The sequence below is a fragment of the Callospermophilus lateralis genome, chromosome 12, assembly GCF_048772815.1.
Source record: "Callospermophilus lateralis isolate mCalLat2 chromosome 12, mCalLat2.hap1, whole genome shotgun sequence".
Lineage (NCBI taxonomy): Eukaryota > Metazoa > Chordata > Mammalia > Rodentia > Sciuridae > Callospermophilus > Callospermophilus lateralis.
This window is the reverse complement of record NC_135316.1, coordinates 100,021,961-100,036,782: the sequence shown is the minus strand read 5'-3', so window position 1 is coordinate 100,036,782 and position 14,822 is coordinate 100,021,961. Positions and strand designations below refer to the sequence as shown.

The window sequence follows — 14,822 nt, the reverse complement described above, 5'->3', positions numbered from 1 at the left end:
GTTGGAAGCATGAATGGAAGTGTTTGCACGAAGCAGCATCAATTGATGGAGTATCTGAGAGTCCAGAGGCATGTTGCTTTCCTTTCTGTTTTTTTTTTCCCTTTCTTTTTTTTAAAAAAATATTGCAGCATGATCCTGAAATGTTTATTCCTTAATCAGTAAAATGAGCACTGTTGTCCCCAAAATGTTTAGAAGGGGCTGCTGTTCACTTCAGTGTGTGCTAGTGGTGAAAGGTGTTGGCTGCCCACCAGGCAGCTGTGTCCAGGGCGGCCCAGTAGAGAGCACTTTGGAGAGCAGAGACCTAACCTTCATCCCTGTCTGCCTGGAAGTCTCTGTAGGTCACCACCTCCCATCCCCCTACCCTCCTGGGCTTCAGTTTTCTCATGTGTAAAATGAGAAGCACGCAGTAAATACTCTCTCAGGTATCTTCTGGGGCCTGAGTTCTGTGTTTCAATGTTAGTGTCTGATCCCAGGATAACCTATGATGGAGTCACGTTCAGGATCCCAGAGTTTTGCTTTTAGGTTTTAAGCTTATGTATTCAAAATCATTTGGGGTTTGGGCCATTGGAGCTGCAAAATGGGATGTCCCATTAAGACTGGTGAAAGGGGTGGCTACTTGGAAATGAGTAAAAGGGCAACAGAAATTGGAGTTAGGGAACACTAGACAGGAGCCTACAGATGGCAGATGACTGATGGAGAATAATTTTAGAATCAAGAAGACTTGCAAATTATAGTTTTTCCTCAACTTACCACAAGTTTGAAATGCCCTGTAATGTAATATAACCAGGGTACAGTTTTTCTTAAAGTGACATTTTGAGGCTTTGGAAGTTTTAAGTGCTTTCTTTCCTGACAGATATACATGTCACTTACTAGTGGGTCTGATCTCTGAGGGCCCTGCCAGCTTCCTGGGGAGGTGCTGGGGATTCCCCTGCTGTTGAGTTTCCTCCCAAAGGAAAGATATCCAAGAGCCTAGTGCTCACTTTTAGGAGACCCACTTGCCACTTCAAATCCAAGACTGTTCAGATGGAGGAAGGAATGATGATCGCCCTCACACCTCTCCTCTCTGAAGGCTCAATCGCCTGGTCTTTCCTTACTCCATTTTTTTCTAAGCATGGGGATCATTGTTAATCTCCTGCTTAATGCCTTTCTTGGATTCTCCTTTGCAGAGAAGAGAAAGCAATGGATTCCTTGCTTCTCAGAGGTTGCCTCTGAATTTGCCTGTTGGCCTCACCTGCCTAAGTAAAAACCTAAGGAATTGGATTGTCCATTGTTTTGCTATGAAGTTTTTAAAAATTTCTGTGTATTAAAATTTCACAAGTCAGTAATAATTTATAGAAATAATAACATGACCTACATATATAGTTTTAGATTTTCTAGTAACCATGTTAAAGTAAAAAGAAACAGGTTTAATTCATTTTAATGATGTGATTTTTAACCTAGTATTCCCAAAATGGTAATTGTTTCAGCATTTAAAATATAAATGCTTATAAAAATGTTAAGGTATTTTACATTCTTTTAATTACACTACGTCATCGATATTTAGTGTGCGTTTTAGGCATAGCACATCTGAATTAAGACTCACCACATTTTAAGTACTCAGCAGTCACATGTGGCTAGTATCTGCCCAACTTAGCAGTATAGTTCTATAAATTTACACATTTAGTAGCTTAAAAGTCTCAAAATAAGAAGTTGTCATTTAGGGAGTTGAGTTACCTCATTTCTGGATGAGGTAACATATTTGAAAATCAGTAGGGGGAGAAAAGATTTTAAGAGTAGGGTTAAGTTTTCCTTGCAAAGATCGTGCCCTAAAGAATTTGATTGAATCATAAATGATCTGTTACCTAATGGCATTAATGTTTGTCCAAGCGGTCAAACCTGTTCTTTGGTGGGGAGATTTAGTATTTTGGAGTAAGATTTTTAATATTCTTGAAGAGGGAAATGAGAGTCATTCAAGCAGGGTCTTTTTTGTCTTTTATCTCCACTTTGGTGAGACTGAAGCCTAACCAGCTTGGAGCTGGGCAGAAAGCCCCGGGCTTCTGACTCTGGTGGTGTGGAGGTAGAAGCATCCCAGGGTAGAGCAGGAGGAACTGAGGCCCTGGGCAGGTGCTTCTGGTTCTAGAAATCTGGAATTACATCATGCCCATTGCTCCTGTGTGGTGGGGAAGGTCCTGGGCTGGGGGCCAGGAGACCCAAGGTTCACCATCTGTGTGACTTTTATTAAATCATCTTGCTCCCGAGCTTCAGTTTCCTCATCTGAGAAATAGTGATGATGTCGCCACACAGATTTTGGGGGAAGTTTAATGAGATAAGATGTGTGTAATCTGGTAAAAGCATGTATGTCACAGGGGCTAACATTAGATTGAATTTGAACTACATATGAACATACACAAAAGTGTATGAACAAGTAAAATAGTTGTCACTCTGAGTGGGCATCGGAATCTTCTGTTGTGCTGGGCTCCACTCAGAGCTGCTGATTCCAGGGTCCTGGGGTGAATTTGCATTTTTAATGAGTTCTACATACTGCTGATTCTGTGGTTTGGAACTGAGCTTTGAGACCCATTGGACTGGTATAATGAACCTCTGTGTACCCTCTCCAATAACGGTAGACATATTGGGAACCAGGATTTAAATTCTTTCAGCACCTGCCCTTCACTGGTCTCTGTGCTGCCTTTCTATCAAAGTCTGTAGAAACTCTTTTGGGAGTTATAAAGTTATGTGTATGAACATCCCACACCTTATCCAGCAACTTAAAATAAGTAGCTTAAAGTCAGTTGTTTTGAAATCTGACTGAATCTGGCTTTTGCTTCAGTTTAATTTCTTGGCAATTTTAAAGTTTCAAAAATACCTTTCATTGATCTAGGAAGAACTGAGAATTTTCGGCCATATGCTAAAAAAAAATATTGGATAAAAAAGAATCTGTACTATAAATTTTAAGAATTGTTTATGCAGCTTCCATGTTGCGTCTTTTTCTTTATTGCTTTCATTATCGCTTCTCACCTATGTAAAAATGGCAGACAGATTAGTGTCTAGGAGAACGTGTATGTGAGAGATGCTGGGCTTGCCCTCAGGCTCTCTGCCTTGTTACCTCTCTGTTTTTCTTATACACTTCTTTGACATATTTTGACCCATGCCCTGTGTCTGAAGAAAGACGTTTTAAGCACTATACGAGAGCTGTCCCTCTTCCTCTCCTTGTGGCTCCTTGGGCATGGAACGTGGAGTAAGTCCCCTAAATTCCTGCCTTGTCTTCCTCTCTTCGTTAACATTCTCAGGAGCATCCCCATTTGAGCACAGCTGACTAAAGCTGACTAAATGGGAGCAAAGGAATGAATTCTAGTGGATTGGTATTAACATTATCACTATCTTTAATTACTTCAATTTCACATTATGTTTCTCTTATACATTTTCCATATGCTGTTGATTTGACAGTTTTTTAGTCTTTAAATAGGCTAATAATTTTGGAAAGCCATGGGTGCTTATAAAAATGACAAATACAAAACTTAGTCTTTTTTGGGGGGGGGGGTTCTGGAAATTAAACCCAGGGACCCTTAACTACTGAGGTATATCCCCAGCCCTTTTTATTTTATTTTACTTTGAGACAGGGTATCACTAAGTTGCTGAGGCTGGCCTCAAACTTTCCATCCTCCTACCTTAGCTTCTCAAGTCTCTGAGATTACAGGCATGTGCCACTGTGCCAGGCAGAAGTGAGAATCTTTTCCTTCTCTCAAATTGATTTTGAGTGTATAAGGTTTACTAATATGGACATGCCTTATGAAATAAAATCTTCATTCAGTGACAACTTTTTAAATTACAATGCTTTTTAAAGTGCTGTTCAAAGGGAGAAATCAACATCTTATTTGTGTTTATAATATAAAACTTAATTTGCAAGTATTTCATCATTGGTATTAGTCTTTCTGAGGATAATACCACATTGTAGTGTGAGAAATATATTTAAATGTCTGAGAGTTTAGTGTTCCTTATACATCTTTCATCAGTCTCCAAGTCATTAACTGTGTGACTTAATGCTCAGGTGGAGCTTTCCTCTAAATCTAAGCTTAGGTAACTTCTCTTTCCTCCTGTTCTGTCATGTATTGATGCATGTTGTCAGTGAAAGTAAAAATATCAAAATGCAGACAATGTTTCTGTAGAGGCTGAGGGGAGAGCCTGAGCCAGGGCAAGAGAGAGTCCTCCTAGGGCTTCAGGACAGTCCCTTCCCTTTCATGCTGCAGAGTCGCCTCATCTGTAAAACCAGAGGCCTATACTGGGTAATCTCAGGGTGAGTTTGCATAAGCTTATGGTGCTAATGTTACTGATCCTCCTGCATATTTTTAAAAAGCATGCTTCCAAACAGCTTTTAGATCATTCTCCCTATACTTACAAATGAGCAGTCCAGAGAAGAACCTGCATTACCAAATGAGAATGGGATTTTATCTTGATTGCCGTGATCTCCTAGTTTTGAAGTCCTCTGTTAAGGGCAGAGGAGCATATCTATTAGGAGATGATGGGAGGTTGTCTTACTCTGGCTGGAAGATGGAGCGGGGACATTGTTGAATATCTGTGCCTTTCTTACTGGGCACACTTGCCATTCTGGCCTCATCTTTTCCTGTAGTTTGTAGTCTAGGGGTGAGCACCCCATGGTGAGCTAATCAATGGCACCCCCTCAAATGAATTCTCTTCAGATATTTGCTTCCATTTTCAAGGAGAGACTGGGGGCTGCAGTCTCCTATTTCTCTGCAATCCTGAAACTTCAGTCCCTGAATTTCTCACTCCACCTGAATCCTGGCCGAGTTGTTCCACTCTAGCAGCTCCCTTTGTGAAGCACCCCACATTGTTGGGTTCCTTCATTTGTCCAGCACATAGTGACTGAGTACCACACCTTGTTAAATGCAGTTCTAGGTGCTGGAGAAAGCAGCATATCAAACAGAGAAGGCTTTGCCTTCATGGAGTTTATAATTTAGCTGCTGGAGGTCACATTTGTTCTAGCTATTCAGACGCCATTCTTGGGTTCCCACCATTGTCACTCATTCTGTTCTACTTTTTTACACATCTTCCTTTTGACTGTGAGCTCTTTTCGGCAGGGCCTGCAAACTTTTTATTGGTATCAAAGACAGGCAAAAGTGCACATGGACAGGCTCAGTAAATATCTGTGGAGAGAAGGAACACAGAACAGAACATGATATTTTGTGGGGAAGCAGCTGTTAATTTCCTGTGCCCACCCTAGTTAGGGGAAAATGAGGATTCTTTCTTCAAATCTAACAACTTCAGAAGTTCTTGCTGGGTGCAGTGGCACACACCTGTAATCCAGGGACTCAGGAGGCTAAGGCAAGAGGATCACAAGTTCAAGGCCAGTCTTGGCAACTTAGTGAGACCCTGTCTCAAAATTTTAAAAAAGAAAAGAAAAAAGCTCCCAGATTCAAGCTCCAGTATCACAAAAAAGAAGAAAACATTCTTGATGGAGTTTATAGTGAGAGTTATGCATTGGCGGTAGCCTGGAGTGCAGAAAGTTTTGTGCACTCCAGGCTACCCGCCTGTTGTTTTCTGTTCTATTTCCAATAGTGCACCCCACTATTGTTGTCTGTTTTTATTTCGTATGTTCTTCTTTGGACTGCTCATTTGTACGTATAAGGAGAATGATCTAGAAGCTGTTTGAAAGCATGCTTTTTTAAAATGTGCAGCAGGATCAGTAACATTAGCACCATAAACTTCTGCACTTGTCTTCAGAAGCCCATCTTTGATTGCAACCTGCCATATCCCCTTCCCCAGCAACAGTGCTGGTGCCTGTTGGCAACATTGAGAAACACTTTGTAAACGGAAAAAGTTTCATGAGGAATTTTTGTCACAGCCCATCAAGTAGCTTGTAATGTTATGCAGAGAAATCATGGAAGTCTTAAATTCTTTATAAGTGGGAACGATGAATTTCTCATTTCTTAAAATAGAATGCCTCAAGAACTGCCATTTCCTTAGTGTGCTATTTCAAGAAGTCGCATCAGGATTTTAGCTATGTTAGCATTCAATAACCAGAGACAAATAGGCGAGAAAGTCTGGAAAGTTCATAAGCAGCTCTCTTGCCTAATATCCTTATTATTCTCTGTTCACGTGAGCTTAGCTTTTAGCATGATTCCAAAGCTTCATACATGTGAATTAATTTTGTGGAATCTCATTTTTCTGGTGCTGAGACTCCCTACTTCAAATTATTTTTTCCATTTGGAACTTCAGTTTGCAAGAAAGTGGGCCACCTGACCCCAAACAGCACATGTCTGTGGGAGGGAGGGAATTCAAAAGGCCTAGAAGAGCCATTGGTGTCAGAGCCTCATGGGAGCATGCTCTTTAGCATTGGTGAGTGGGATGAAAGCAAAATTACTGGAGGTTTCCATGCTGCCAGCTGTTATGCTTGGTAGATGGGCATGGGGAAGGCACAGTTTATCTGTGGGTAACCTCTGCCCATGTTGTCCTTAGAGACAAGGTGCTCTTTCTCCCTGTTGATTCTGAACACATGATCCTTGCCTCAGGCCGTTCCTGCTGGTCTCCTTCTTAGAGCCAGGGTTTTGATTCTTTGTTAGGAGAACTGTCTGCAGGCCCTGGGCCTCCCTGACTCTATAGCAGAGCTTGACTCCATCTTTCTCCTGATTAAGTGCCACATAACCCTCTGTGAGCAGCACTTCTGAATCCTGGACACTGGAGCTGCCATACTGGGTTGGGTCTAAAGTATTGCTGTGTATACCTCGACTCCTACCCACCTCCTGTTCTTCTCAGTCCCTGCTGACCCAGAGTGCATCAATACTCAATTCAACTTTTAATGTAAGCATCTATTTATGTTTTCTTTGGGCTCAGCCCTTGAATTTCAGTGTCATCTCTATTGTACAGTTTTCTCTATGTTAGGTCTTTTTTTTTGGTGCATCTCCCCACTATTGTTGTCTGTTTTTATTTCGTATGTTCCTGGATAGTAGAGGAAAGTTTTTGTAAACAATTGATATAATTGAATATATGTGACGCATTAACCTAAAAATATAAAGGGAAAATACCTTGTCATGCAAGTAGTATATTTAATAATAATAACAGTAAGCTACATTTATTATGTACCTACAATTTGTCAGGCTCTGCCTTTAATATGCATTAACTCCGCTGACCCAATAACAGCCCCTATGACTGCAAAGCTCAGCTCCCCAACTCACTGAACTGTCTTGCCTTTGATTTGACCAACAAATCAATTTCTGTTATCTGCGCTATCAGGTATCTGCCTAACCAGGGCAGATCTAGGTTTTGTGAGAAACCATAATTTAAAAAAGATTCTAGAAACTTCTTTAAGAAAAATAAAAAAATTGAAATCTAAATAAAATTTGAAAATTGAAATAAGGCATGAAAGTAAATATTTATTTAGAATTTGAAAAGAAACTCCTGCAAACTACAAATTTTAAAAAAGCTAACCTAACCCAGCAGTTCAGGAAAACAACATGTTTTATCAATGAAATCTGGACATACCTCTGTAATACTTTCTTCCCTACATATTTTTGGCTTCATGTTCTTTGATCACCTCTTCATATGATTATTATTTTGTGTTGTCATTCTTTATTGCAAGGACAGATGATTCAGTGTTTCCCTTGGTGTTTAGTCAAGATTCATATGATATCCTTGAGAGTTTAGAAAAGTTTCTTCCAGCTTCACATTTGGTAATGTCATAGGAATTTTTAGTATTGGGAGAATCTTTATTAAGTTTCTTCCTAACTTAGTAAGCCATATTATTTGGGGGGCATTTTCAGTTAACTAATCATATATATATACACCACCAAGTAGTTCTCTGGCAAGCACCTTAGGAAGTGTCTTTATCTCCATAAATCTTTCCTCCTGCACTTCTGTGTCATGATGTTGGCTGGACAGCATACATGTTCCCAGAGGTTGCTCTAAGCCAAGATGCCCAGCAACCATTAAACTATACTGGGACCCCCTAGAGAGAGTGCCACACAAGTAAGGAGAATTAATTAGCCTCACAGTAACTATGTCTCTGGGTCCTGGCCTGGGTGCTGAGGTTGCACAGAAATAACAAGATCCAGCCCTGCCCCAAGTCATTGATAGCGGAGGTGATGAGCTGTTCACAGGTTGCTGTACTCCATGGTCCAAAGAGATGCATTCCTAGGATTGCAGCTATCCAAGTAGCAGTAGGGGGAAGGTAAGCTGTCTCTCCTTGGGTTGAGGGAGGTGGTTGAAAAGAGTCTGGGGCAAGTCTGCTTTAACTTTTTCACCATATTTACTCTCTGTGTAAGATTTATTTTTAGAGGAAGAACTCTGCTGCTACAATGATGTTTGTAGACCACTGGCTGTAGGGGCTTGAGGATTGTAATAGTTTGGAGGTGGAAGGGAGGTGATTCCAGGAGGGGGATGCCAGGAGGAGGCTCATGTCAGAAACAATGGATGCAGCATTGCCTGTTTCCTGGGTCCAGGGCTTAGAGGCTCATACCTGTCTAAGGTGGGCTCCATTGTCAAGTTAAGGAGTTCAGACCTTTGTCCCCCCATGATTCTCATTCTTCATTCACACTTGTGAAGCACTACTTCCTTGGTAAAGTGAGGAAACTTCAGGACTCACAAATGGCAGTTGGCTCACCCTCCTCCCTTAACTCTGCATTTTATTCCTCAGCACCTCTCCTGGCCTTGGGTTGGATGTGTACAAGCCTGCCTCTCCTACTAGTCTAGGGCTTCTTAAACTCAGTTTCATATAGTCATTCTCCAGGACATTACAGCCACCCCACAAAACTGAATATAAGTTTGGAGAGCAAGTTGTATCCACATTTTGTGGGGAGGAGAGATCAAGCCTAGGCTCTCCAAAGGGTCTGTAACCTTGAGGAGATTATGAAGCTTAGCATTGGTCTTGTTTGTTGTTCCTCAGTGAATTTAAAAATTCTTACACCGTTCCTGGTTCATCATAGATGTGAGTTCTCTAGCATCCCTGGAGAGTTTGTTCAAACATCCCTGGAGATTTGGTACCCCTCCTGGATTTTCTGATTCAGCTCTGGTGTGAGACCTCAGAATTTATATTTGTAACTAGTTTGTAGGAGATGCTGAATCAGCTGGAACCCACTTCTAGAACCTCTGTTATAGACATTTTATGGACCCAAAGTCCCATGGTATCTCTCCCTTTTTGATTTCGTAAGTGGCAAGATAAATGAATGTTCATAGTCAAGAACTTCCTATCTTTTAAGGTGAAGGACTTGTATATAGCTTGAGTTACATTCTTCATACACTATAAAAGTAGCAGTTAACCCAGTATAAGTTCTTGGTGTTGGCCACCTGCCACAGTGCCTAGGGAAACACAGCACCCTGGAGTATTAAAAATCAAACTGATGAATTCTCAGGGCTTTAAAACATGGTGGTATGAGGACCTCTGCTAGGTTCATGCATGACTGTCATTGATTTGGGTAATTCTGGGTTTCTTTTGAAGATAAAAAGTTAAGAACTTTGCCCTTGGAGCTTTGTTATCAGTGGAATAACTGAATCTGAGCATGTTGGCTTTAAAGCCAGGACCATGTGCCAGATCTGTGTTAAGCCTTTCTTCTAGACCAGGAGTTGGGGATTACTAGTCTGATACTTAGCCAGTCTTCATTTTGCTGCTAGTGAGATGTTCTTGCCCTCAATCTTAATGCAGAGCAATCAGTTCTCTATCCCAGTGGGCTGTCCCCTCCCGCTCCTGTGAGCATGGGGGAAAAGCTTAGTGGCACTGAAGAACAGTGAACAGCTGTGGCAGTGAATCATCCATTTAAAGAAGAATAGAAAATAGGCCACTATCCTCTTATCCCATGGTTGAAAAGAGCAGCTTGACTTCCCAAGGATCCATCTCTAAGTCCAAGTCTGTCTTCTGCCATTTCTTTGTGTTTCTTCTTTTTCTCTCTTTATCTTCCTCCTCCTCTTCCCTCATCTCTGCCTATGCACCCTAAGGGGCCTATCTGTCTGTCTCCTCACCCCACCCCCACCCCTGTGGCTGTGTCTGGTCCCTTTTCTTTTCCCTCATCACTCTTGATTCCCAGCCTTTCTCCTCTGAAAGTTCCCTCCTCCCCTGCCCCACTCAAGGCCTTCTGTAGAAGGCAGGTGCTGTGACAGTTTTGTAGTTGTAGCAGGAGTTTTTTGCTTTCTTAACATAGGAGACAGGTGGGTCACTGTCAATAGGCCCTTTTCTCTGAAATCAGTCATTCTGCTGTGGACCTTGCTGCCTGCAGTTACCGAAGACCTCTACCCAATCAGGTCATTAGGATTTAATTCATAAAGTGACCTTAGGTTTTTTTTTAAGTTTCAATTTTTTACATTCCTTGATTCAGGTTATTGCTCCATGATATTTCCCTGATTGTTGATATCAGCCCCTGTTTGTTTCTGCTTGATGAGCATCTTCTGTCTTTCACAGAAGCTTATGAACTCTCTTCCACGTTTACTCTGATCATTCACTAGTGAGCACAGAGGGTTAAAAGGCAGTCCAGTGTGGGAAAAGAGAGTTCTGTTTGACGAAGGGCTATGTCCTAATTCAGCCCCCCTGGAAACTTGGTGGGATGCTTTGGAAAATTAGCTGATTTTGTGATGAGCCTCACTTGTTGAGTCGATTGTGATCTGACTGAAAAGCCTTTGAAAGAGACACTCTGGCACACAAAAGCAAGGTATTACTAATAACTTTGCATCTAATCATTGAATATCCCTAAGGTACTTTTAGGGGAAAACAATGATTTGTATAATTATGAATATTTTAAAATCATTAAACCTTGTAAGCAACCAAGTTTAGTCAAGTAGGTGAGAAACAATCATTAAATACCCTTAAGAGTTGTAAGTATGTTATCTTTATTTGTCTATAGGAAGGAAGTAGTAGTTCAACATGGAAACTTAATATAAAGAGTTATTAAATTGGTGAAAGGTTATTAACTACTGGTAAGTAAAGATAACTCCAAAGCGTGAGTCAGCAAATTATGCCATTGGGCCAAATCTGGCTGTTGCCTATTTTTTGTAAATAACACTTCCACCTCTATTGGTTTATTTATTATACCTGCTGCTTTTGTGCCATGTGCTTATTTGGGTTTTATTAGGAATATGGAAATAGTTCCTAAGGAAATGTTGTTAATTATGGCATCCATTCATTTTGCCAGCTAGCCTTTACTGACTGATTATTAAATGCAGTACAGCAAACAAAAATAAAGGGATGAATTTTATTCTTAAATTGAATTCATATATTTGAAGAATACTTTTTTCCTGTTACAATTCTTATTTTAAAAATAATTTCTTTGTAAAAGTTTTTTTGAAAGTAAAGACAACGTGATGTTATATTTTGTAGGAATTAACCTACACTTACATTATTACAAATTACCTAGACTTTCACTGTATATAGCTTTATGTTGCTTAGTTTCTGTCCATCACACATATTTTACCTAATTATAATTGTGCAATTGTTTGGGCATGGCATTTTTTTCTTAGAATGTCAAAACTCTTGGTAGAGTCTGCTTAAGTCAAGTAATTGAAGTTAAATATGAGCATTTATCTGTATCTTAGGCAGAGCAAGCTGACTGCTGCCTCAGACTAACCCAGAATCTCAAGGACTGAACATAGCAGATAGTTTCATTTTTGCTTATGGATATTTCAGTGCCTGTTTAAGCTGGCAGCCTTCTACAGGGCAGTTCAGGATCCAGAGGCCTTCCATTTTAGGGCTGCACACCCCCTCACCCCTGCTTGGGCTTCAAGGCCACTGTTGGATCCTGTGCGTGTGGCTGGCTGTGGAAAGTGAGGATGGGAGGGGGTCATGTGGGAATCTTATCGGCCAAGGTGGCCATGTTCCTTCTACTTGCATGCCACTGGCCAGAAAACCATCATTTGACCATAACTAACCACAGGGAGATTAGGTATATTGGAAAGGAAAGGATACAGGTTTGGAGAACACATAGCAGTCTCAGTCACAGTTCTCAAAGTAAATGCCACATGAACCAGATGGATGTTTGCTTTTTTGTTTTTTGTTTGATACCAAGGGTACATAACCATTGAGCCACATCTCCAGCACTTTTTTATATTTTATTTAGAAACAGGGTCTCACTGAATTGCTTAGGGCCTTGCTAAGTTGCTGAAGCTGGCTTTGAACTTGTGAATCTCCTGTCTCAGCTTCCTGAGCCACTGGGATTACAGGCTTGTGCCGCCATGCCTGGCCCAGATGTCTTTAATGTACTTCCTATATATGAATTGTCACTCTAGTATAGATAGCATTTATTGAGATTATGTATATCAGATGATTTTTTAATTAAATTTCGAAGAATAATCTTGCAATAACTATTGATAAAATAGATTGTCACTTCAGACCGTGTGTGTGTGTGTGTGTGTGTGTGTGTGTGTGTGTGTTTGTATGTGCCTATTTTAACATTTGACATATGGTACTATAGTTAATTGAGTATGTATTTCCACCCCTAAATTAGCTCGGTCAGTGCCTTGCACAATGAAAGTGACCATAAATATGGTGACAGTGATACTGTAGAAAAGAGATTGTTTTTACTGAGAAGATAAATTTTGGAAACAGCTAGAAAAGGCATATTATCTCTTCTTTCCCAATTTGTTTTCTATTCAGTGCATATTGGAAATGAATATTCATGTCCCTTAGGGTTTACCCACAAGCCCTGGGTACATGCTTGCCTGATTTTGATCAAGCTCATATTTTTCTGTGTTCAGGCATTATATATGTAAGTATAGAGATCCCTCAGTAGGGATATTTGGAGACTCGGGGTTCCATGGAGCTTTGCATGAAATAATCTTGTGGCCATATTTAGGTTTTTTTGCCAGGAGGAATGAGCCTTCATTGGCAGGCCTTGGCTGGTTTCCCTAATCAGGGCAGCTCTGGCAGACCTGAAGACTTGGAAGGGGACCAGTCTAGCCATTGGTGACCCAAGAAATAATTGGAAGTCTTGCAGAATGCAAACCTCCTTTGTGCTTAAGTAACTGAATAAGTGTCATTCTTAAAGACAGGATACAATTACAATGTAAGGGGTCTTGTTTTCCCTTTGAAAACAACTTCTCTCTTGTTTGTTTCTTCCAATAGCAAAACTAATACATAAATTGAAGAAAAGTTGGAAAACATATGGTGTATAATGTATAAAGATTTTTAATCTTGAGAAATTGGGTTTATCTATAAAATGTTTATTTGATTTATTTTTTGTCTTTTAGGCCAAGCCAAAGCTAATTGAGCCACTTGATTATGAAAATGTCATTGTCCAGAAGAAAACTCAGATCCTGAACGACTGTTTGAGGGAGATGCTACTCTTCCCTTATGATGACTTTCAGGTAAGACTTGGGTTTCTGTCAGCAGAATCATGTACTGATCTTTACAAACTTTTCCATCTCTTGATTTATTCTTTGGTTAGTTAATTAGTGGTTTTTAAAAGGTGAAAAGATGTTATTCGAGAGAAAAGTTATTATATACTTCCTTCATATAGTCATATTTTGAGTGATTATATTTTTCATATATATTCATAATATGCAAAAAGGAGTGTATCCTGTGTGATCTTGAATAAAAGTGTTAGACTCTGGGTTGATTTAGTGGGCACAAGTCTCTCTCAAGTCTTACGAGATTGTTTTAGATTCAGATTTTTGACCAAGTGCATCAGTCAAAATCTCAAGTACACTGGAGATTTATGTCACTTTTCCTTTTAGGGTGACACTTAGGGAGCTTGCCCTGAGAAGCCCTGAACTGTGTATGGGCTCCCAGAGAAGGACTTGGGGCTAGCAGGAATGTCATGAAGTCTGTACTCTGTGTAATATGGGTGCTGTTCCTGGGAGGAAATGTGGAGGACTTGGCGGCTCCTGCTGTGAGTTGCCATCTGGGTTCATGTGTAAAGTCTTTCTGCCTGTGGCCTGTGCAGAGTGACCCACTGAAAGCTTTGAGGCAGCTTAGGGGCAAGGATAACAAGCCTTTCTCCAGCAAACCCCATGGTGTTAGGTACCCAGCAACACAGAGCCTCCTCAAGCTGTTCAGAGGTTCTAGTTACTGGACTTCCTCTTCTGGGACCTGATTTTGGCACTTCCTCCTTCTCTACCTCCATATTCTTACCTGGAGGAAGAGGAGGAAGAGGAGGAGGAGGAGGAGGATTCTTCTTGTTTAATTTTTTTTTTTTGTAGTTGTAGATGGATGTAATGCTTCTTATTTGTATATGGTGCTAAGGATCAAACCCACTGCCTCACACATTCTAGGCAAGCACTCTGCCACTGAGCTAAGCCTCAGCCCACCCGGATGCTTTTTTACTTGGTGCTGTTACCATGCAAACCCTTGTCTTTATGAACTGAGCTGCCTTATCTTTCAAACTTCATTCTTTTTTATTTAGTTTTAAAAATGCTTTCCATATATAAAAATAAATAAGTGAAACAGGGAACTATAGAAATAATTGACATTAAAAACCTCCCCCAGCCTTCTTTGCAATGCCATTCCCAGAACATAATCTTACTCTTATAATTCACTTCATCACTTCATCATAACCAGTGTTTTCATAGTGAATTGTCTTTAGAACCTTCCATTTAATGACAATTGTTAAATTATAATCCTGAAGTGTGTTTTTTTTTTTTTTTTTTTTTTTTTTTGTGAGGGTGGTACCAGAGATTGAACTCGGGGGCACTAAACCCTGAGCCACATCCCCAGCCCTGTTTTGTACTTTATTAAGACATAGGATGTCACTGAGTTCTGTAGTGACTCACTTTTTGCTGAGGCTGGCTTTGAACTCATAATTCTCCTGTCTCAGCCTCCTGAGCTGCTTGGATTACAGGCGTGTACCACTGTGCCTGGCTCTGAAGTTGTTTTTTTTTTTTCTCTACTAAATTTAAGAGACTCAAACTTACAA

At 40.4% G+C, this 14,822-nt stretch overlaps 1 protein-coding gene across 13 annotated transcripts in view; it reads left to right on the top strand.

Moving 5' to 3' along the window:
- Positions 1-14,822, top strand: part of Dock9 (dedicator of cytokinesis 9) — a 288,972-nt gene that overhangs the window by 120,837 nt on the left and 153,313 nt on the right. For all 13 annotated transcript variants that reach the window (XM_076871913.1, XM_076871916.1, XM_076871911.1 and 10 more), the window contains exon 2: positions 13,159-13,275. In XM_076871913.1, coding sequence (XP_076728028.1) covers positions 13,159-13,275 — 117 coding nt within the window. The remainder of the gene's footprint in view (positions 1-13,158; positions 13,276-14,822) is intronic.